At 44.5% G+C, this 21,794-nt stretch overlaps 2 protein-coding genes across 2 annotated transcripts in view; one reads left to right on the forward strand and one right to left on the reverse strand.

Moving 5' to 3' along the window:
- The window catches only part of LOC110985773 (uncharacterized), a 125,770-nt gene that overhangs the window by 36,431 nt on the left and 67,545 nt on the right, over positions 1–21,794 (reverse strand). The window contains exons 69-79 of the mRNA XM_087133596.1: positions 16,240–16,420; positions 15,205–15,446; positions 14,236–14,790; positions 10,486–13,982; positions 10,098–10,269; positions 9,084–9,314; positions 8,396–8,754; positions 7,772–8,135; positions 7,143–7,445; positions 5,423–6,568; positions 159–5,240 (exon numbers count right to left, since the gene is read on the reverse strand). Coding sequence (XP_086989722.1) covers positions 159–5,240; positions 5,423–6,568; positions 7,143–7,445; positions 7,772–8,135; positions 8,396–8,754; positions 9,084–9,314; positions 10,098–10,269; positions 10,486–13,982; positions 14,236–14,790; positions 15,205–15,446; positions 16,240–16,420 — 12,132 coding nt within the window. The remainder of the gene's footprint in view (positions 1–158; positions 5,241–5,422; positions 6,569–7,142; positions 7,446–7,771; positions 8,136–8,395; positions 8,755–9,083; positions 9,315–10,097; positions 10,270–10,485; positions 13,983–14,235; positions 14,791–15,204; positions 15,447–16,239; positions 16,421–21,794) is intronic.
- On the forward strand, positions 19,055–20,652 carry LOC147799795 (dopamine receptor 4-like). The gene has a single exon (XM_087133597.1). The coding sequence runs from the start codon at positions 19,055–19,057 to the stop codon at positions 20,060–20,062; it is 1,008 nt and encodes a 335-aa protein (XP_086989723.1). The 3' UTR covers positions 20,063–20,652.

The following is a 21,794-nucleotide window of genomic DNA, read 5'->3' on the forward strand; positions in this document are numbered from 1 at the left end:
AACAAAAGATAAAATTACTTTTTCTCTTCGGAAGAATCAGTGACAAAAAGCAGTCCCCCTCTTTTCAAAGAAGTCCCCCAAAGTCCCCTTCTGTTCTTTTCAAAGTAACTTCATGCAGTTCATTATTATATTTGTGTATTTGTAATAATATCACTCACCTTTGGATCCATGTCCCGCACCTGAGGCCCTGTTTGTACCACTCCTCCCAGCTCCTGGACCTTGCTGGGCCTGGTACCCACTACCATCACTGGTTACCACACCGCTAAACTCAACCTTTACTACTCCAGCATCAATTTGCACTTTCATTGTCCGAAGGTCCAGACGGCCACCGTATCTCACTATCAGGTTACCGACGTCCATCACAGGTTGTATTGGGTCCATGGCTAATTTTAGGATGCCTAGGTTGTTGACGGTTACCTCGGCGGTTGTCAGTAGCCCCGGGCTATGGTCTGTGTAAGGTGTTTCATCAAACCATTGCGATTTCTCGGGCAGTGCAGCTGTGTGTGCTCTGCCAAGGAACTGGATTTCACCCCCGCGCTCAACAATGAGCTCTTCTACCCCTGTGATGCGACCTTCAATAATTATGACCTCTGTGAGTACAATGACTGTTGTTGGAAGTACCACCTCGCCACCCCAGTCAACGTGGAAGCCACAGGGGGCATCAAGGTAGGTGTGAGTAGACTCAACGATATGAACAAACAGCCGTTGACGATTCTGTACACGGATCAGACCCCGCTTGTTGCCAGTCAGCTCATGGACAACCACAGTGACATTATGGGCCTCCAGGGGATGGTAGAAATGTAGGTAGGAATGCCCTTCAATTTGCACCTCGTCAAATTCATAAAAGATTGTTCCCTCTTCCATCACAACAGCAGGATGGTCCACCTCAATCAAGCCATTGTCAATCTTCAACTTAGAATGCTCTGGTTTGAAGTCAGTGACATTTTTGGCTGAGTATTTCAACTCCCTGTACTGTGGCCCGCGACGAGACTCATACTTGTAAACTGTGCCAGCAGCTCCATTGCCATAGGAAGCATCTGGGTGTGAGCTGCCACTAAAACCCCCTCTGGAAACAAAGAGCCCACCATAGTTGTTCTGATGTCGTATATGAATGCCGATCCTACCGCCAGCTCCGCCTGCTCCTCTGCGCAACCCTTGCCCACCATTTACACGGATCTCTCCATGACCTGTGAGATTTGTCGCTTCAATCAGCACACTCCCACCGCTGCCTCCACCAGCATCTTGGCTCGGCCCATCCACGCCACTTGCTGATACAAATCCATTGAGGTGGATTAGTTTCCCAATGATCCAGTGCAGCACTCCACCACCAGCTCCTCCCAAGCCAGAAGAACTGCTTCCTCCACCACTTCCTAAGGCAAGAGGCGTGTACACAGATCCATATGTGACACCTTTTGTTGCACCAGGGAAATACCCACCTTGTCCACCATGGCTTCCACCAGTGCCATACCCAGAGGAAATCATGTGACCTGCTCCCGGCCCTTGGTTACCTGGGTGACCTGTGCCATCAAGTAGGAGGTCTCCCTCACTCTCCAAGTCGGCATGGTCTGACTCAATCAACCCATGATTCATCAAGAGCGTTCCCCGATACTTGATTTCCAGGAAATCCACATCCAGGATGATATCATCAAGGACCCGTTGAAAGGTGATCCTACCTCCATACTTAATGAAGAGCTCTGGCACTGAAAAGTTTCCCTGCTCTGAAATGTGGACATATTCACGATTCTCAACAATGGCGGTCTGAGATGTTGATGTGCAGATCACGTTGGCCTGATCCTCAATGAACATCCGATGTATGCCTGTTACAAGACCATGGAGCTCTGTCCGAGTTCCATGAAAGTGGACCTCTGAGGGAAGGACTATCTCTGAGCCAAAGTCGATCAGGAAACTGCATGGTGCTTCGGTCTTATTTGTGCGGGACTCTACCACTTCTACGTACACAGCCTGATCTCCTCGAAGATGCAACTGGCCTGTTTTGTCTCCAATGAATCGGTGTACTGTGACATTGACATGCTGATGCTGAGGAGGGTGAAAGATCAATAACCTGGAAGCACCAGTCAACTCCATCTCGTTGAACTCATAAGATTTCGAGTCCCCTTCAATTAGCACTGTTGCGGTTGGTACATACAGACCTTCATTGTCAATATGGATGTACTTGTGATCGACATCCAGGAGAGTGGTGTTGGTGGTTTTCAGGTACTTGCGGATGCGATACTCGAGGGGACGTAGGTTTTCTTCAATGTACGATGTGCCTGCTGCAGCACCGTGATCTAACAAATAACCGGCACCTCCGCTGCCACCCCTATCAGTGTACTTTCCTCCGTACGTGTAGCGCCAACGACAATGAACTGCAGCTCTTCCTCCTGATCCACCCCCTCCTTGTCCCACACCATCTCCACCTCGGACATTAATTTCTCCATGCCCAGTGATATTGGTAGTTTCCAGGAACACACTTCCACCACTACCACCACCTGCATTGCCACTCACTGCCGAAGATCCTTTTGCCGAGAGTAAACCATTGAGCTCTATATAATGGCTTACAATCCAATGCAGTAACCCTCCACCACTGCCACCAATGCCTTCACCGTTTCCCCCACCACTACCTAACTCAAGCCCTGTTACGACTGACCCATATGGCTGACTGACAAGAGAGATATTCTTTCCTCCTCCTTCCCCTCCGTGAGCTCCACCATACCCGACACCAGACTTTGTTGGTCCAAAGCCAGGACCTTGCTCAGAACCATGGCCATGACCGTCAAGATGGAAGACACCTTCACTCTCTAACCAAGCATATGTGGAATGAATTTCAGCATGATTCACATAAAACTCTCCTCTGTATTTGATGCGGATCTCACTAGACTCTAGACTCATTGTAGATGTTATTCGTAAGAAGCCTGCACGGCCCCCCATCTTGATGGTCACAGTTCCAAATGAAAAGTTTCCTGGAGGAGTGATGTCCACATATGCCCTGTTCTCCATCCGACCCGTTTGTGCCGTGGAGAGGAACTCAATCCAGGCACTGTCCTCGATATACAAGTGGTGGACACCAACCATGAAGCCAGCTAAGGTGCTATTTGTACCATGAATGTGAACCTCTGCCGGGAAGACAATTTCTGATCCTTCGTCCACGATGAAGCTACAAGGTGCCTCAGTCTTGTTGGAAACTGATTCTAAGACCTCAATGAAAGCAGTCTGGTTGACCCGCAGATGAAGCTGGCCTGTCTTGTCACCAATGAACATGTGCACTGTCATGTTAACTCTTGTTGCGTTGTCTGGATGGTACAGCAAAAGCCTTGCTGCTCCGCTGAGCTCCATTTCATCAAATTCGTATTCAACTGTATGCCCCTCTGAAATCATAGTAGCTGGTGGAACCGGTCGCCCATTGTTGTCAATATGCACATACTTGTGATCTACCTCCAAAAATGTAGTATTGTGGACTTTGTCGTACTTCTTATGCCTGTACTCTAATTCCCTGAGGTTCTCTTCCTTGTAGACTGTGCCAGCTGCCCCACCATGAGAGTTGCCATAGCCATTGCCACCAGCACCACCATAGTCTAAGAACTGTCCTCCATACTGATACCTCCAGCGACAATGTATGCCAACTCTGCCACCAGATCCACCCCCTCCCTTGCCAACACCGCTGCCACCTGTGATAGCAATCGTACCATGTCCGGTCATGTTTGTAGCCTCAATCAGTGCAGCACCTCCACTGCCGCCGCCCGCATTTTGTCCCATACCATCTCCACCTCTGAGGGCCAGCTCACCATTTAACTCGAGTTTCTCTCCAATCTTCCACCAGAGGAGTCCGCCTCCACTACCTCCAATCCCTGTTCCATTTCCACCACCACTGCCTTTCTCCCGAGGGGTGTAGACAGAGTCATAAGGTACCCCACCATAGGGAGGGGGTCCCCCACCCTGCCCACCATGTCCTGCTCCCATCCCAATCCCGTCCTGGGTGGTAAATCCGCTCCCTGGTCCCACTTCTCCTGGGTGACCCCTGGCATCCAAGTGGAATATTCCCTGGCTCTCAATCCATGCATTGGCAGACTCAAGCTCCACATCATTCATGTACACCTCTCCCTGATACTTGACGTAGAACTCACTGACGATAATACTCATGGGGTGAGTGATTTGCTGGAATTCTGCTTTGGAATTGCGCTCAATCGTGAGAGTTGCAAAACTGAAGTTCCCTTTCTTCGTAATGAGGACGTATTCCTGGTTTTCAACCAGTGCTGTCTGTGCAGTTGAAAAGAACCAAACATCACCTCCACTTGCTATTACAAGGTGGTGTACACCAGTGATCCTACCAGCTAGAATTGTCCTTGTCCCTAGGATATCCACTGAAGCCGGGAAGACAATTTCTGCTCCATCATCAATCCTGTAACTGCAAGGAGCGAAAGTTTCATTAGTCTGTGATTCCACAACCTCAACGTAAATGATCTGGTTCTCTCTCAAATGGAAGAGTCCAGTTCGGTCGCCAAGGAATTTATGAACAATGACAGTCACATTTGGTGAACTGACAGGATGGTGTATGCGGATATTAGCATGGCGGGTGATATGAGCTTCATCCAGTTCATAGAAATCCTTTTCACCCTCCATTAGCATTGTGAAAATCCAGGGGACGTGCTGATCATTGTTGTCAACAAACAAATACCGGTGCTCTCCAACAATCATTGTTACATTGGTATCTGGATTGTATTTGAGGTCAGCATACTGTGGTCCACGATTAGTTTCCTCTTTATAGACAGTCCCCGCTGCTCCGTAGTTTGTCGATGTACCATGTCCACCAAAAGCTCTCAGATTACCGGCAAACTTGTAGTGATAACGGGAATGAATTGCAATTCTGCCTCCAGAGCCTCCAAACCCCTGACCTTGCGGCGCCGCATTCCCACCATTGACGTTGATTTCTCCATACCCACCAAAATCAGTGGTCTCAATCAGGATACTCCCACCGCTGCCACCACCTGCACTGCCACCAGCTCCCGCCTGACCCCTCAGATTAATGAAACCATCAATGGTGATCAGGGCCCCATTCTGCCAGAGAAGTTCACCCCCACCACTGCCACCAATGCCTCCACCATTGCCGCCACCGCTTCCCCTTTCCCAAGGGGCATAAAGGGATCCATAAGGCTCTCCTCCAGTGTCAGGATCTGGTGCTCCACCATACCCTCCATGACCAGCACCATACCCGATTCCATTTGATGTCCATCCACTTCCCGATCCTAATTAAATAAAAAAATGAAACACATAATCCATGACACAAAAGTTAACCACACACTTCAATTTAGTAGGAACCGATCAGATCAGTTTATTTGTTAAAATAAACAATGAGAAACAACAAACAAATTTTAAATTGGGTACTTATATAGCCTGAATAATGTCAAGAGACAATATACAAACTTACCAGTCTCACTTGAATAACCAGTGAAGTCCAAGTCTAAGATGCCCTCACTCTCGATGGTCGCATCTCCCGTATCAATAAATCCTCGGTTCATATTGACAAGACCATTGAATTTTATTGTCAGGTCACTGGCAGTAACCGTGAGATCATCTTGGATTTCTCGCAGCTCCATCACTGATCCTTTCTGGACTGTTATCCGACTGAAGCTTATGTTACCCGGGGACGTGATGAAATCATAAGTTCCATTGGACAACAAAGCTGTTCTTGATGTTGAAGTGAAAGTGACGACTGAGCTTTCGGTGACAAATAGATTGTAGACTCCTGTTACAAGACCATCGATGTGGGTTCTTGTCCCAAGAAGGAAGAGAGTGGATGGGAAGACAATTTCAGTGTTGCGGTCAATGCGGTAGCTGACAGGCGCTATGGTGAATCCACTCTGAGATTCCACAACTTCACAGTACATCTTCTGGTGATATCTCAAGTGCATCTGTCCTGTTCGGTCACCGACGAACTTGTGCGTGATCAGTTCAGAGTCCTCTCCATGCAACCAGAGGACGACATGGTTGTGAATTTCAATCTCATCAAATTCAAAGAGGGTCCCGTTGTCATTTTCAATCACTGTCGGTAATTTGTCATTACGGTTCAGATTGTCCAGGAAAAGCTTGGTGAATCCATCTACCCACAGGGTTTCATTGTGGCCACTGAAACTCGCCTTGCGGAATCGCAGACCACGGTTGGTGTCTGTGTAATACACAGTTCCACCAGCCGCATGGCCGGGATTGGTGTTGGGTCGTAAGCTGCCACCTAATCCACCATAGGCAATCAGGTCTCCTGCGTACTCCCTTAGCCAGGACACATGTGCTGCAATTCGCCCCCCAGCACCACCAAAGCCTTGACCATACCCGCTGCCGCCTGTGACATAAATCCCACCATGCCCAGAGAACAGGACAGTTGTGATGTAGACACTACCACCACTACCACCCCCACCATTTCCACCACTGGCATCACCACCAGTGTTTTGCAAGTAACCGTCCAGATGTAACGAGTGACCGACATGGATGGTGATTACACTACCACCTGAACCTCCAGTTAAACTGCCACCTCCACTTCCAGTGTGGAAGGAATTGGTGTAAGAGCCATATGGGATGCCTATGAGAAGGAGATAAGAAATGAGCAACTTACCAAGTTGCATTCAAATCCTCCATACGGGTACACCTTATCAAATGCTAACATGCCACAAAACCCTTATTTTGTACATTTTACAATTTTATGATCACCAGATTGTAGTGTTAGGCTCTAAACTGGTCATGATAAATCCAGCAACATTTTAAGAGACAATGTTACTATTTGCTTGGCTGTGAGCCAAGAATTTCAAGGCAAATATAAAATCAGTTTACATTTTAACCCTTTCACGCCGGGATTCTTTTGACTGTGACTGCTGGGCTGTGGTATGCCCAGAATGCAAAGCTCTGTCCATCAGCAGGCCCCATTGAATCAGCAGCTGCATGGTGAATAGACTGTATGTGTGGTATGCACTAATCCTCACACAAAGCCGCCACTGTGGATGGCTCCCGGTATGAAGGGGTTAAGTAAGGAAAGTTTCTGACATATCTACTAGTTCCACTGTTTCCCGATAAAATGAAGAAATAACAGCAGATTGTTTGTACTCTTATATCTAGACAGGGCCTTTTAAATGTAGATTGCCAAAAGTTGTGTGCTGTACCTGCAGTGAAGTTCAATAAATCAGCCCCTCCGCCATAACCGCCATGACCCCCTCCAATGCCAATGGAGCTGCCCTCTAGCCTAGTCCCACCCCCTTCACCAGACTCCGCCCCTGGGCCACGCCCAGCCGTGTCAATCTGGGCCTCGCCCTCGATGTGGACGTTAGTGGCTCGGATGTTGACTGACTGGGCAGAGATGCGGGACTGGTAGCGAAGGAGGATGTCATTGACGTCCAACTGCATGTGGTTAGGATATGTCAGGAGGGACTGGGCTTCCAGTTTGAGAACACCAAGTCGGATAACACCTACACAAGTTCATTTAGAAACAAAATTTCATATGATTTATCTAAATGATATACGCATTCACACCAGTACAACACACTTAAGCGTTCTCTTTTCCAGATCTACCCTCTAGTCATCAGTATTAAATTTAACTGATGCCTAAGGTATGCAATGGTAAACTGTAACAGCCTGGACATGAACTTTTAATACATGGCAGGACTTTTCTTAACTGAATTGCTGTATTTATCAGTTAATAAACATTTCCTGGGTGAGGGAACGGTTGCGAATTCCTTAGTAAAATTACTAACAATTATTCTGAATTGGTTAAGAGCATTCATGTTTTCAATACCTGGTGTTGGTTCATCCACATACGTTCCATTGTTGACCTGAGCATTGGTAGCATGTGGACCAACGACAAACTCCTTCCCTTCCGCTACTGTGAAATTGTATACTCCACTCATGCGTCCATCCAGATAAAACGGAGGGTTATCTTTGCCAATTACTCGGAAGTCAGCTGGGAGGAAGATCTCCCCATTCTCCTCAATGCGGAAGTTGACCGGAGGAACGGAACGGCGGTCCTCATCCTGAGAATACTCGACGTAGAAAGTCTGGTTGGGCTGCACGTGGAGTAGTCCTGTACTGTCGCCGAGAATCGTTTGTGCCGAGACAGAAGGGTTGGAAGTGCCATCACTCGAAGCTATACGGAACAGCATCTATATGAAGGATTGAAATAACATCATTTTCATCACTAAGGAATACCTTAGAATCTAACGCTATGGTGGGTCACAAGACAAGGTTGCTGAACTGGAACTGTTATGAAATAAAAAAAGTGGCCTAGCTCATGTTGTATCCAACATTAAACTTAGCAACTACTTCAAAACTGAGAAACTTCACGCTTCCATTTAAATTTTTCCTTTTCAAAGGCCCATAAAATCCTTTCAATTTCTAGCTCAAGAATCACACTTGTACATACCTTTCGCTGTAACATGAGCTCATCCAATCCATAATCAGCAAAGTTGTGCTCTGTCAGTTCATCTCTCACAGTTCGTGGGTTCTTCTCGTTGAGAATGAAAGCCTTGGGGGGAGCCACATTCTGATTGTCCAAGTACAGTCTGGTGTACCACGTTCCATTGATGGGCTGCTCCACGTACACCGTCCCTGTCCCACCGTAGTCTCCACTGCTGGTTCCTCCAGACCCAAGAGCCGTCAGTGCACCACGATACTCATCTACCTCAGTGATGTGAACTGCAATACGACCACCTGCTCCCCCTCCAGAAGACAGATAGCCACGCCCACCAGAGGAAGAAATCTCACCATGACCCCTGAAGTGACCTTTAAAATTCAGAATGGATCAGATTGGGTATCAGTGAAGTGATTCTTCTAGGTATTCACAGAAGGACAAGGGCATTCAACAGGGCACATCAGTGTTTCATTGCAACTTTCAGACTCTTTTGTGTGGCAACAAATGAAATGAAGCTTACATGCTTCCATAACAATCAAAGAAATGACTCCCTAAAGCAAGCCAAATTCTGTGTTATTGTAATTATTCACTGATAAATCCAGGAAACCATACAGTTCTCGGGCAATTTTGACAGTTTATTCGGGTAGTAATTCGGGTAGTACAGTGAACCTTGTTTAAACCAAGGAAATTCTGTACTCACCTGTGGTTACCCATACTGCACCACCACTTCCTCCCCCAGCTCCGTTGGCTCCATCTAGTCCATCCGTCATGATCTTTCCATCCAAATTCAAGATGGCACCGACAACAATGCGCACTCTGCCACCCCCTCGGGGTCCTGGGCTGCCATTGGATGCATCTCCCCCACGGCTTCCTCCATCGATGGGCTCATACAAGGACCCATGAACAGCACCACCAGGAGTTCCATCAGCAGCTACAAGGAGACCGGAAAATAGGCATGAATACTTGCTGTGTCCAAGAACTTCCGAAACCTCATCAACTCTGGCTTGTTGAGTTAATGCTAAATTCAAACCTCTCCTAAAATGTTAAGACATGTAATATACATTAACTAATACAACAGGCTTGCTCACTATGGTGATCTGAACTTTAAAAGTCCGAAAAAGTAGATGCCATGACATCTCAATCCAGGCAAATTCCAAATTGTTGCGAAAAAAAATAGACAATTCTCTACTTTCTACAATTCTATTTTGTATAACCAAGAAAACTTTTGAAATTAGAAATTGGTCAAATTTGGCAAAAATTAATTTTTTCAAGTGAAAAATAAAATAATTTGGGGTTATTTTAAACTAGGTTTTTCATTACATTTCAGGGCACAAAATCAATGGTACCAAAAATAAAATGTTTAATAAGATTTAGGTCTGCCATGAAAAATTTCATTATTAATGCTCAGTTTCCAGAAAATCCATCGGGAAAGACGCAACCCATTTTGCGATCTGAACATGCAAAATCAGACATAGCCTGTTGCTATGCTGTTGATCTAGCGCAGGTGCACTTTGGTTATGAATGCTATGAACAAACATGCTTGACTGAAGGAACATTTTTGCAATGGGCACTGCACAACTTTTATTCAAATGGGGATTTCATCAGTAATAGGGTAGTCCACTTTTTTGGTGACTACTCCTTGCAAGAATTTATGTAACCAAACTTGAAACTAAGTTTTTTCCGGGAAAAGAGTACCCTTTGTAGTTTGGCTTACCGTTTCCGCCTACAGTGGCATGACCAGCGCCAGTACCTCTTGTCCCTGTTCCAGGGCCAGCCTCCTCAGGGCCCCGACCAGAGCACATTAGTGTAGCACTTGGTTCCAGGAAGTAGTCAGTGGCGTAGATCTCAAAGTACTCAGCACTGAAACTGGAGCTCCATTTCATATCCTAATCGAAGGAAAATTGATACTTAAATTAAGTGAAAATACTGATAAACTTTCTGTAACTGAAACATGTCAAGGTCAGAAGCTGGTCACATTGTGTTAAGATGTAAATCCAATACGTGTCATATGTTAAAAATCTTTTCCATATCTTCTTCTATGAGGTTTCATAACAGAGCCTTCGTTTGAATTTTTTAGTCAAAGGGAACAAGTTGTTAATTACCAGAAACCCAACGTTGAATGTTATTCCAAGAGGCGGAGGAAAGGCGATGGATGACTGGGCACCAAACTCTAGACTTGCAAATCGGAATGTTCCTGGGTCATCGATGTACTCGTATGTCCCATCAACAATCAAGGCTGTGTGGGCCTCAGCTCCAATGGTGACGGTTCGCTGGTATGCAACGCGAAGGTGTCGGACTCCGAGGAGCTGACCGTTCCACAGCAACGCTGGCTGGCCCGTTCCAATGATGTCAACTGTGGTTGCCATGGCTGCGATGGCACCAGGGTCAATACGCAAGTTGACCTCAGCTTTGATGGTGGTCTTGCTGTTCTCTTCCACATCGATGGAATAAGTGTGATTGGAATGCATGTGCAAAAGCCCACTCAGATCACCTGCCAATGTCTTAACGGTTAAGCTCCTCTCTGTTTTGTCTGACGACATCTGAAGTGAAGCCATTCTGGTCATGTGAATTTCATCAAATGTGTAATTGGATGTTCCCGTTTCATCCAGCGTGAAATAATGACTCCATGACCTGCCATAGTTGTCAATAATGAGTTGGTCATAAGGTCTGCCATCGTGAAGGTTCTGGAGATAAATGGAACCTGGTTCACCATGGGGTGTTTGGCCTCCATTTCCGCCAGCTCCACCATATGCCAAATAGGAGCCTTGAAAGTTGTTCAGTCCATCTATGTATACAGCAAGACGGCCTCCGGAACCACCTCCAGAGCGAGGGCCATCTCCATCCCCTCCATGAGCTGTCACACTTCCATGACCATCTAACTCCCAAGACTCAACCCTGACAGATCCGCCGCTTCCCCCTCCACCGAGCGTCCCTGCAGGGGCTGTAGATCCATCTGCTTGGATGTTCCCGTCCAGCTGGATTCGGCCTGCCACCTTGATGTTGATGTACCCAGCACCGCGTCCTCCACCCTGGCTTGGTCCTGAGCCACCATCACTTCCCCTCTCTGTGGCATTGTAGAGGCTGCCATACGATCTTCCACCAACAGCTATAGGTGTCCCAGCACTATTGTATCCTGTGCCTCCCCTGTTGGCATGACCTCCACCACCACCTCCGCTGTTCCCAGAAGCCTGGCTACCCTTCCCACGTGTCTCCGATGTCATATCATTTGGTCGAGCAGAGGCCGAACAGGTCAGTGATGCTCCTTCCTCAATATTCAAGCTTGATGACTGCAGCTCAGCATGCTCAGCTGAGATTGTTGCGGCATACCGACCATGGAGCTCGCTGGTCGAGAACTTCATACCCATGTCTGGGGCAAAATTGAGTGTGGATTCTGTCAGAAGAAGGAGGCTTCCAAATTCGAAGATTCCTGGCTCACCAATCTCTATGTAGGTCCCATTCTCTGTGATGGCTGTATGAGCATTTGGCATAATCTGAACAGTTGTTGCCTGGTTGAGGATCAAATTGGCAACATTCGTCAGCCGACCATCATATTCCAAGGAAGCTACACCCGAGTTTTCTGTGGGGATGCCATGTCCAATCACATACAAGGTAGCGGGGAAGACAATCTCGGCATCCTGGTCAATGATGAAATTCACAGGGGCTTTTGTCACTGTGGGTACACTTTCAACAACCTCAATAATAAAGTGGTGCATTGCATGGGCATGGAGAAGACCTGTTCTGTCTCCATAAACTTTGTGAATCACTAGTGTTACGTCAGACACTTCCCTCTGAACATGTAGGGAAGATTTCCTTGGCAAGGAGACTTCATCAAACTCATACCTGTTAGCACCAGTCTCATTCAAAGTGACATACTGAGTAATCTGCCGGTTCTGGTTGTCCACAGAGAGCCTCTTAAATGGGACGCCATTTCTCAACTCTTGTAAGAAGACTGTTCCACTTCCTCCTCCAGCAGGAAGCGAGTACTGTCTGGATGCTTGACCTCCGAGAGCAGAGTACCGGCCACCGTACTGACTAGTGAGATTTGTGTAGACAGCAATGCGTCCTCCTGAACCACCACCTCCATTCCCATAACCATCTCCGCCATCTGCAGAGAGCAAGCCATAGCCTTCAAAACTCTGCAGCTGAACCAGAATGCTGCCACCGCTGCCACCACTTCGGTGGCTGGTCTTGCCATCGCCTGCACTTGCTGATATTTCCCCATCTAGTATCAGCTCCGCCGAGATGATGAAGACAGTTCCACCCCCACGTCCTCCATTAACAGTCCCCCTGCTCCCTTTTTCTGTGGGATAGTACAAGGATCCATATGGCTTTCCTCCTTCATTTGAGATGGAGTAGCCAACTCCGCCAAAGCTTCCATGACCAGCTCCTGAGTCAACCCCACTTTCTGTCTTTCCACTCCCCACTAACTGATCTACATCTGACGAGCCTTGTCGATCTGTGCCAGTGCATGACAGAAGACCTCCTACTTCAATGTCCAGATCAAAAGCCGTAATTTGGAAAAAATCTGCCCAGATTCCAGCACCAAATTTGACGTCCATGGTCCCAACAGTCAAAGTGGCTCCCATGTTGTCAGTAAACTCCCATCGACTGCCGCTGGCCATTTCCACTGAGGCAAAAGTGAATTCCCCTAGTTCTCCACTCTCATCTCCAACCAAAGCAACGGCATTAGCTGTTGGATACACCCGCAGTATTCGGTCATCAGCTAAAGCCAGGTCCTGGACACCTGTTAACTTTCCAGACAGATCAAGAGCAATGTGTGTGGTTCCTTTACCAACTATCTGAGTTCTTGATGACATGATGGCCTCCCCGTCAGCATCGACTTTGATATTCACGTAGGTCTTACCACTTGTGTCATTAGCCTCCAGAGCCCTCTCAAATATCACTGTCTGGTTCTTATGAATGTGAACCAAGGCAGAACCATCACCAACAACCTTTCGCATATCAAATGACCTGTGCAAGCCATCCGGATTCAGGTGGAATAGGACTTTGTCGCTCAGGTCAATTTCGTCAATGGCGCCCTCCCTCCAATCTTCACTCAGTGTGAAATATAACTTGGTTTGCCCATTCCTGTTGTCAACCATCAACTTTTCAAAGCTTTCTCCATCTCTCACTTCCTGGATGTAGATGGAACCAGGGCCGCCTTCACCACTGGACTGACCTGAGCCTCCAGCGGCATTGAACTGGCCAACAAAGCGTTCTGTTGAGTCAGTATATACGGCAATACGTCCACCGCCCCCACTGCCGCAGTTCTGAGACCCCCCAGCTCCTCCGGTAGCAGATATCAACCCGGTTCCACGGAAATCCACACTGGCAGTGATCCACACGCTGCCACCGCTGCCACCACCTGCATTTCCTGAGAGAGCTGGGCTCCCATTGGCCAGCATGCTGCCATCAATGCGTATTTCCTGTGACTGAAAGTGCAGGTAGGAACCTCCCGCTCCACCATTCCCACCGCGGGTGCCTGACTGGGAGGGTACATAGATTGATCCAAAAGAGGGAAATGCTTGAGAAGCACCTACACTTTGACCCACACCACCTGGCCCTCCATATGACCCTCCTCCACAGGGTGCAAAATCACCTGGGTACAAACAAAATATCAATAGAGAATTAAGAAAAACTGAAAAATTTCATAAAATTATATTCTTCCTTATACTGTCATTACAATGTGTGATTTCCACTGGCTGTGAGAAAAACTCAACAGGGTATGGAAGTCTTGATTTGATCTCACATATTTTGACATGCAAGTCAAAGATCAATGCACAATAAGAGGAAAACTAGATTGACAATCTAGTATTAATGTAGTCAATATTACTGTCTACAGAGCAACTAACCTGCATTGGGGTGATCTTCTCTGGACTTTCCACTAGCATCAAGTGCTGCCCCTCTTTCGACAGTGACCACTGCTGATGAAATGTCAAAGAAATCAAACTGGAGAGTTACTCCACTCTTGACCTCAAATGATCCTCCTGTGAGAGTCAGGCCTCCGTCCACAGAGAATGAGGACCCACGCTTTAGGGCAAGCAGATTAAACAAGTACGCCCCAGGATTACTGGTTGGGACAAACCCGTTTCTGGTCCTCCGGACAGTGAGGCTTGTGTCTGTAAGGGTGAAAATGCTGTTCTCTTCAACAGAGACTCTCTGAATGTCAAACTGTCCACGAATGACCAACTCGGTCTGGTCGATTGAGAGTACAGACGGGAAGACCAGGGTTGTGTTCCATCCAGAGTCTAAGTTGACCTGGGTGGTCATGCGAGTGCTACGTCCGTTGACGATTTCTGCAAGCAAGACTTGGTTGTGCTGGACATATAATGTCCCTGTTTTGTCGCCTTCGAAAGACTGGACTGTGAGAGTTGATTCTGTTCCATTGAACTCCAAGTGTGAGAAGCCTAGGGGGAATGAAAGATATAGAGCTTATGAAAACAGAAAACAATGTCTTTACATGTATAAATTTTAATATCAAACAGGTACCTGTGGGTTTTTAATCTATTTTTAGATCTTTCAACAGGAGGAATGGCACACCAGTAGGTCTTGCAAGTGAGGTCTTCAGCTCAAGATTAACAGTTCAACTGCCAATGACTTTATTACAAAGAATTAGTTAAAAGTCATTGAACAAATACCATCTAATCAGGACTAGTCCACAAATAAATTAGGTTTTTATTCAATTTTGTTCTGCGATTTCATTTATTTAAAGCTCTCCTGTGAAGATTGTAAGTGACATCAGAGTACAAAGAACTGTTCTTCAATCAATATCTGTGACAACTTTCTTTTTCGCAATGTTCACTCCTACTTTAAAAGTTTACCCTGCAAAACCAGAGACTCATAGCTGTAGTCCATCTCGTCATCTTCCTTGTCTGAAAACAAGACAGTTCTGGCTTGTCTTGGGAGGCTTGATGCCCTGCCTCCGTCAATGATAACCCTGCTGGTTGGGAAGCCGCTGAGAGGATCCCGAATAAACGCTGTTCCCGCTGCACCTGTGATCTGGTTGCTGTCAATATCGGTGTTGTGGCCCCCGTGGGTTCGGAGGGTACCATCAAAATCAAACCTGATTGAACAAATAAATAAAAAAGAACAAGTTGAGCTGAAATCTTCACCATCATGTATTACTGTCGCTTTTACAACATTTCATATTCCAAATACAAAAATAAAATAGAGGAAAGTAAAGAGAAATACCGTTTTGGTGATAAACACTTTGGAAACATTAAAAGGCTGGTCCTAGGCAAGATGTTTCTAGGCAAAGCACTTTAAAGTTTCTTCCGAATGAACTAGTTAGGTATTCTAAAAGTGCATGCCCATACTGGAGTGTGTCTGCGGTCATTCGAACGTTAATTTGGATGTGTGGACTTACCCATGCGCTTTGTTCCTAAATGACATTCCTTGTTTGAAATACAGAACTGACTCACGATCAACAAACTAAGATTGGACTTCTCCCCATGTAAAGATTTTCAAAACTCAGAATGCTTTTGTTATTTTTCAAATGCTCCTTTTTTTGCAACTCATTAGTTTTTCAGAGGCAAAAAGCAATGTTCCCAGAATGCAAGACTCTTGCTTCTTTTTGAACGCTTTCATATGAAAGCCCTTACATGTAAAGGATGTTAATAAAGGATGTTCTGATATGAGACAGCACGTGCTCCTATTTAGGCATTTCTCTTAATTAAACTTTAATCTAATTCCCAGATGTGAGCTGTTTCTTGAAGAGGCCAAAAGCCTCTCATTAAATTAATGACTTGAATTTAAAATGTCATCATAAACTGTTGGCATTCATTTGGTGATAAGCAGACTGAATGAATATTTATCATGGGGGACACCAAAAGAGCCTGGATTCCTTCAAAACTGACTTGTTCTGGAGATACACAGATATCTTCCCTCCCGATCCTCCACCGCCGAGCCCGTCACTGTTACCCCCACTGGCTTCCACCAGTCCATGTCCCCTCAGGGCTTGGGCGGAGATGTAGACACCCCCACCGCTGCCTCCTCCACTGTTTCCCGTTCCCGTCACTCCATTAGCTAGAATGGAACCTGCATGGAAATAATACAAGTTTGACCCAGCATCAAAGAAGCACCCCATAACAGTTATATGTCTATCTGCATATCGGCAGTAGATCATTACTAAATTCAATATGCCTGAGACCAAAATACACAACCCGTAAAATGAGCACTTATTTTTGGGCAAACACCACACAAGTGCAGACCGTTTGTTTACTATAACCAGAGAGGACAGGGCACTGTTTTCTTTATTCCTCTAATACATTCCCTTTGACTGAACACAGATATAATACACTTGCAACTGTGGACAGAATTAAGCTATTGGGGAAAAAATTGATCTCCTTTGTATGCCAACCTGTCCTTGGTGATGGTACATTGTACATGTACATTACATTTTGATACATGTACAATGAATGGTTTAAGGTATGACTTTGTACAAGATGGTATCATCTGACATTTATTTAAACTTTTGTGTTGCATTTCACATCACTCAGATTCAGCCTGCCACCTTGATGATAATAGACCAAGCACTCATTTCAATGTGGTAAGCAAAGCATGCAATTTCTTTTCTTTGAAGAGGACATCTTTCATCTTTTCAACACTTGGAAACTGAGAGTTCATGCTCTTAATATCTTATAGAGCCGAATGTATGTGGACATAACACTTTTGGAGGAAAAGTGTCTTCAATTTTAAGTTATGGATGTTGCTGTGAGGGTAACTTTCTGCATCGACAAACTGCAGTCAGCGTTGTGAGCTGACTTTCTTAAGGCGGTATTTCATGAGCTGTTTTGCTTAAAAGCATCATATTAAAACACAGGGCATGATTGATAAATGCAGGAAGTGCTTTGAGGAAAAAGCAAACAAGGTCAACAATGCCCATCATGATATTCCCCACTCAGGGTAAACGACGGTTATTCTGATGGATGATGCCAATTACACAGGGAAGGCACTCTGCGTGTTTGTATAGTGCTTATTAAGACCAACAGATATATTACACAGGTAGCACAATCCATCAACTGATAAAAGTGCTTGACATGAATTCATTGTTGAAGGCAATGGAGATACTGAAGCAAAGAATTTCGGGGGGCCAATTACAAAGGAGTTTACCATGCAACACGTGATCTGTGAAGGACAGGCGACAAGATAGGACTTGCTTTGGTTAATCTCTGATCTCCTGTGTCCTTAAAACTTGGCGTACTGAGAAAGCATCTAACAGTCTTCAATGTCTTCTTATGGACAGCACGACCTCCCACCTACTGACTGTAATACTTTGAGAGCCGTTCAATGTCACTGTGTGGTATATGCACCCTCTTGTTTCAGCTTACTTCAAAATTGCACAAATCTGCATGAATGATCAGATCTCTCCAGTGTATCCACAGTGCAACATGAACTGCTCAATGCCTTGGCCTGGCAGCAACAAGTGGACATACTATGACTACATGGAAAGCTGTCTCTGTTAAATGGTGGATCCACAGTTGTGGAAGTCAAACTGTGTTAAGATCCCATGACAGACATTCTTGCTCACAAGGGAAATTTGTAAGAAGCTAAAGTCAGCTCAGCTCTGTGGGGTGGATTTGTAGGCATCTTGAGAGATCAGCTTTATGACTGATGCTTCGTAGATGTAGTTCAGCTCCTGTGGCACTGGATGAAGTCAATTTTATATTTATTTCAAAACATCTGCTCTCCATATGCCACTTCAGGCTTGAGCTCCGCATCCACAGCTTTTGAAATCAATCTACAAGCCATAAATTAACAAAGAGAAAAACAGAAAATTCCATCTAGTTGAACGGGACAAAACTACCACTGTGGTGTCTGAATCAAAATTCAGATCAGCTGACTCGCAATCTACGAGAGGCCTTGGGCTTGAGTTTAAAATCCACAGCTTCTAACATCTATTGCTTGAGATTAACTGATACTCTAAAAGGAGTCAGCGAAATTCATCCAGTTCAACAGATCTGCTGATTTGCCATCCACATGGGGTTCTGGGCAGGAAAGGTGGATCCGCATCTCCTGAAATGAAATCCAATGAGGTTGCTAGCATGTTTAATCTTCAGAGAAGATATAAGTTCCCGTAAAACCTGAGAGCCGGAAGAGTTGTACAGCCGTGAAATCTGACAATTCATAATTCAAACAGACAGTCCAGTAGGATCATTAGGTTGCATGTAGATGATCTGGAAAGTAAAGAGTCACATATAACCCTCCTGTTCTGGCTTGAGAATGAAGATCACAAGGAAAGTTTATGTTGTCAAGAAAAATATGAAAGATCTTTTGAAATGACTTTGTTGCCAGAAGAACAGCCAAAAGAAAAGAAGAAAACAAGGAAATGCCCCGGAAAGGAGGAAGGACTACTACCTGATCAGTATCAGCATCACTATTGTCATTCCAGCTAGCTTCAAGACTTCATTTCTTGGAGTCTCATTTATCAAATAAAAAGAGCAGCCACATATCTAGACTCAATACAGAGGAAAACATCATAATCTGATTTCTTTGAAATTCTAGCACACTTGTGAAGCAAATAAAAGTACTACTTTTATACGTGTAATTCTATAATTGACACTTTCTTTACATTGTGAAGAACTTAGTAAGACGGCTGTCAAACTTTGGGTCATTTAATACTATCCTTGGAGGTTCAATTCAGTTTTGAAGGCTCATAAAATTATTTTCAAAATGAATAATACTGATTCAGTAGATTATAATGAATTTGCCCAGCTAACTTACATCAGAGTAATTTTTAGCACGATAATGGGTATCACCTGTTTCTTTATCCTTGGTGGTAATATGATTTCCTTGATTGTCCTGTGTCGTATTAAGTCCATTGTTGAGCCAACAAGGATAAGCATGATATCCCTGACAGTCGCCAACTTGGGTACTGGGTTGTTTCGGACCCTACCAGGGGTAGTTTCGGCTGCCTATGGCAAGTGGCCTCTTGGCAGAGAACTGTGTAACATTCAGGGCGTGCTCCGACAGGCTTTGCTGACAGCCAGTCTCTGGAATCTATTGGTCATGAGCCTTATTCAATTCCTTGCCATCAAGAAGCCCTTGCACTTCCACCAAATCGTTACCCGGAAGAAGGCGATAGCTGCTGTGCTGATGGCCTGGGGTATCGCCATACTTGGTGGGTTGTTCATGGGTCCGTTCCAGTCCAATCTTAGGGCTGCGTATCTCCCAGAACAGTGCGGCTGCCAGTTCCAATCCCTTTCTAAAATTTGGTTTACCATTTCCTTTGACGTATTCATTATGGCACCATATTTTTTTGTAGTATTCTTCTATGCTTACATGTTCATTATTGCAAGGAGACATATTAAGAAAATTCAGAAGATGAAGCAGAATGCAACTAAGGCTGGGGACCTCTGCCAACATCCAGCAAGAAAATCTGTCATCATGATTTGCTTGGTTGGTATGCTCTTTGACATCAGCATATGCCCAACTGTAATAATGTACGTTTATGACTTTTTCACAGGACAACAAAGTTATGAGCTCTTCATCTTAGGTTTCCTTTCAAATGCCCTTCTGAATGCCTTTGCGTTCCTCTGTTTGCCGATATTTTACAAGCGGAACCAGGCCTTTAAAACAAGACTGCATCAATTTTTAGCCACTATGTATCCATGTAAATTCTGTAAAAACTCACTGCTCAAAGAACATAAGGACACAAGCTCTAACACAGCCGGACACTGAAAACTTTCCAAGATAAAGGGAAGATTTCAAGTCAATAACAGATTTCCTGGTCTTGAGAATCACAGAGCCTGTCCGTGACCAATAATAATTCCTAACTGGGCATTCTAGAGAACTGTTTTTTTTTAATAAAAAGCTGCACCAAATTAGCAAGGGGATTTTTTCACATGAAAGGTTTCAAGAAACCAAGGAACAAGAAAGGCTGTAAGTGAGAAACGTGACAGTTTTCTTTTCAATTAGGGTTTGCAAGTTTAGGAATGGTCCAATTCTGGAGTGAAATTTATGTGCAATTATATTTATGTCTTTGTACCAGTTAAGTACAGGTATGACGTATCAACTACCTTAAAGATATTGACCGTTTAATATTGGAATCAGTCAACCAAAATGCACGGCAAACTACATGTAGATGTAGACATTAACTTTTGGTAGGTTTGTGCGTGAAAATAAGGCAAAATTCTTGATACACAAAGATGAGTGAAAATGCACATACATGTAAATATCAATATGATAGGCCTACATGTGATGTTTACTTCTTTCCCATGTTTGGATAAGAAAACTAAACAAGGATTTAAAACCAACTTGCATATTGTGTACACAATAGATCTCTACATTATGTAGAGTCAAATTTGATTCATATTCTTCTGTCTTAATGGTAGAAAATTTGTGACCATTCTTGCTTATTGCATTTATACCGACTGCTCTTTGTGTGTTCATTAACTTTACTGCGTATCTTCAATACATTATCACTTTGTCAACAGCAACAGCTTCAACATTTCACGACGTGCAAATAGATGTCAAAATATGTATAAATATTTTAATCTTTCTGATTGGTATTTGTGTTAAATAAAATCATCATAAGTGTGCTTTGATACTGTGAATTGATACAGGGATTCCACTTAAAATGTTACAAAAATTGCAGCTTGATTATTTTGAATGTTCAAATGTGAAACTGGTACAGATTATTAGTAAGTACTGCTTTCATTTTGCATTGGATAGGAATCACAAGCATGTTGAAAATTGAAAGCCAAGTTTGATCTTTTTAGAAAATGTATGATTTCTTCAAGGTGAAAGAAAAAAGAATCTTTGTAACTACTTTGGCAAACTGAAAATGGTGTGAAATTTCATATAACAGTTATTAAACAATCCAAATCATTGTAACGAAATATTTAAAAAGATCTACTTGTATTTTCATGAGAAAGCACATGCTCCAAGTATTGGTACTTGGTTTATCTTTTTTCTAATAATCTGGGCCTCATTTCGTGGCTTTGCTATCCGCTGATTTCTGCTCTTTTGATCAACCTCCTATGCCCACAGGGCTAGCACAAAAATTCTACTTTAAAAGGGTAAGCAGAGAAATCTTAGTTACGGGATTTAATATGCATACATGTATCACCCAAATTTCCTTGCTAACCTGTGAAATGAGCTTACAATTAGAACAGTTTTCTCTGCCATGGTTAGAGGGGATTAATCACTTACCATGAGCAGAGCCAGGAAATGCGGACCTTGGTCCTATTTAAATGAGCAGTAAACACAGCTTCACATATTCACACATTCAAACAAAAAAGATCAGGACACCACTTTCAACCAACACACAATGCATGACATATTTGCTCGTCACCAGCTTTTGCTATGCAAATATGTTTTCTACTTGGTAACCCTGTGCCGTTTGCCCGTAGTGCAATTAAGCATCCTTGTCAAATTGGATGACAATTCTGGTATACATCCTGTTTGAGAA

The sequence above is a fragment of the Acanthaster planci genome, linkage group LG02 (genome assembly GCF_054643075.1).
Source record: "Acanthaster planci isolate LZ-2023a linkage group LG02, COTS_SCS, whole genome shotgun sequence".
In the NCBI taxonomy this organism is placed as follows: Eukaryota; Metazoa; Echinodermata; class Asteroidea; order Valvatida; family Acanthasteridae; genus Acanthaster; species Acanthaster planci.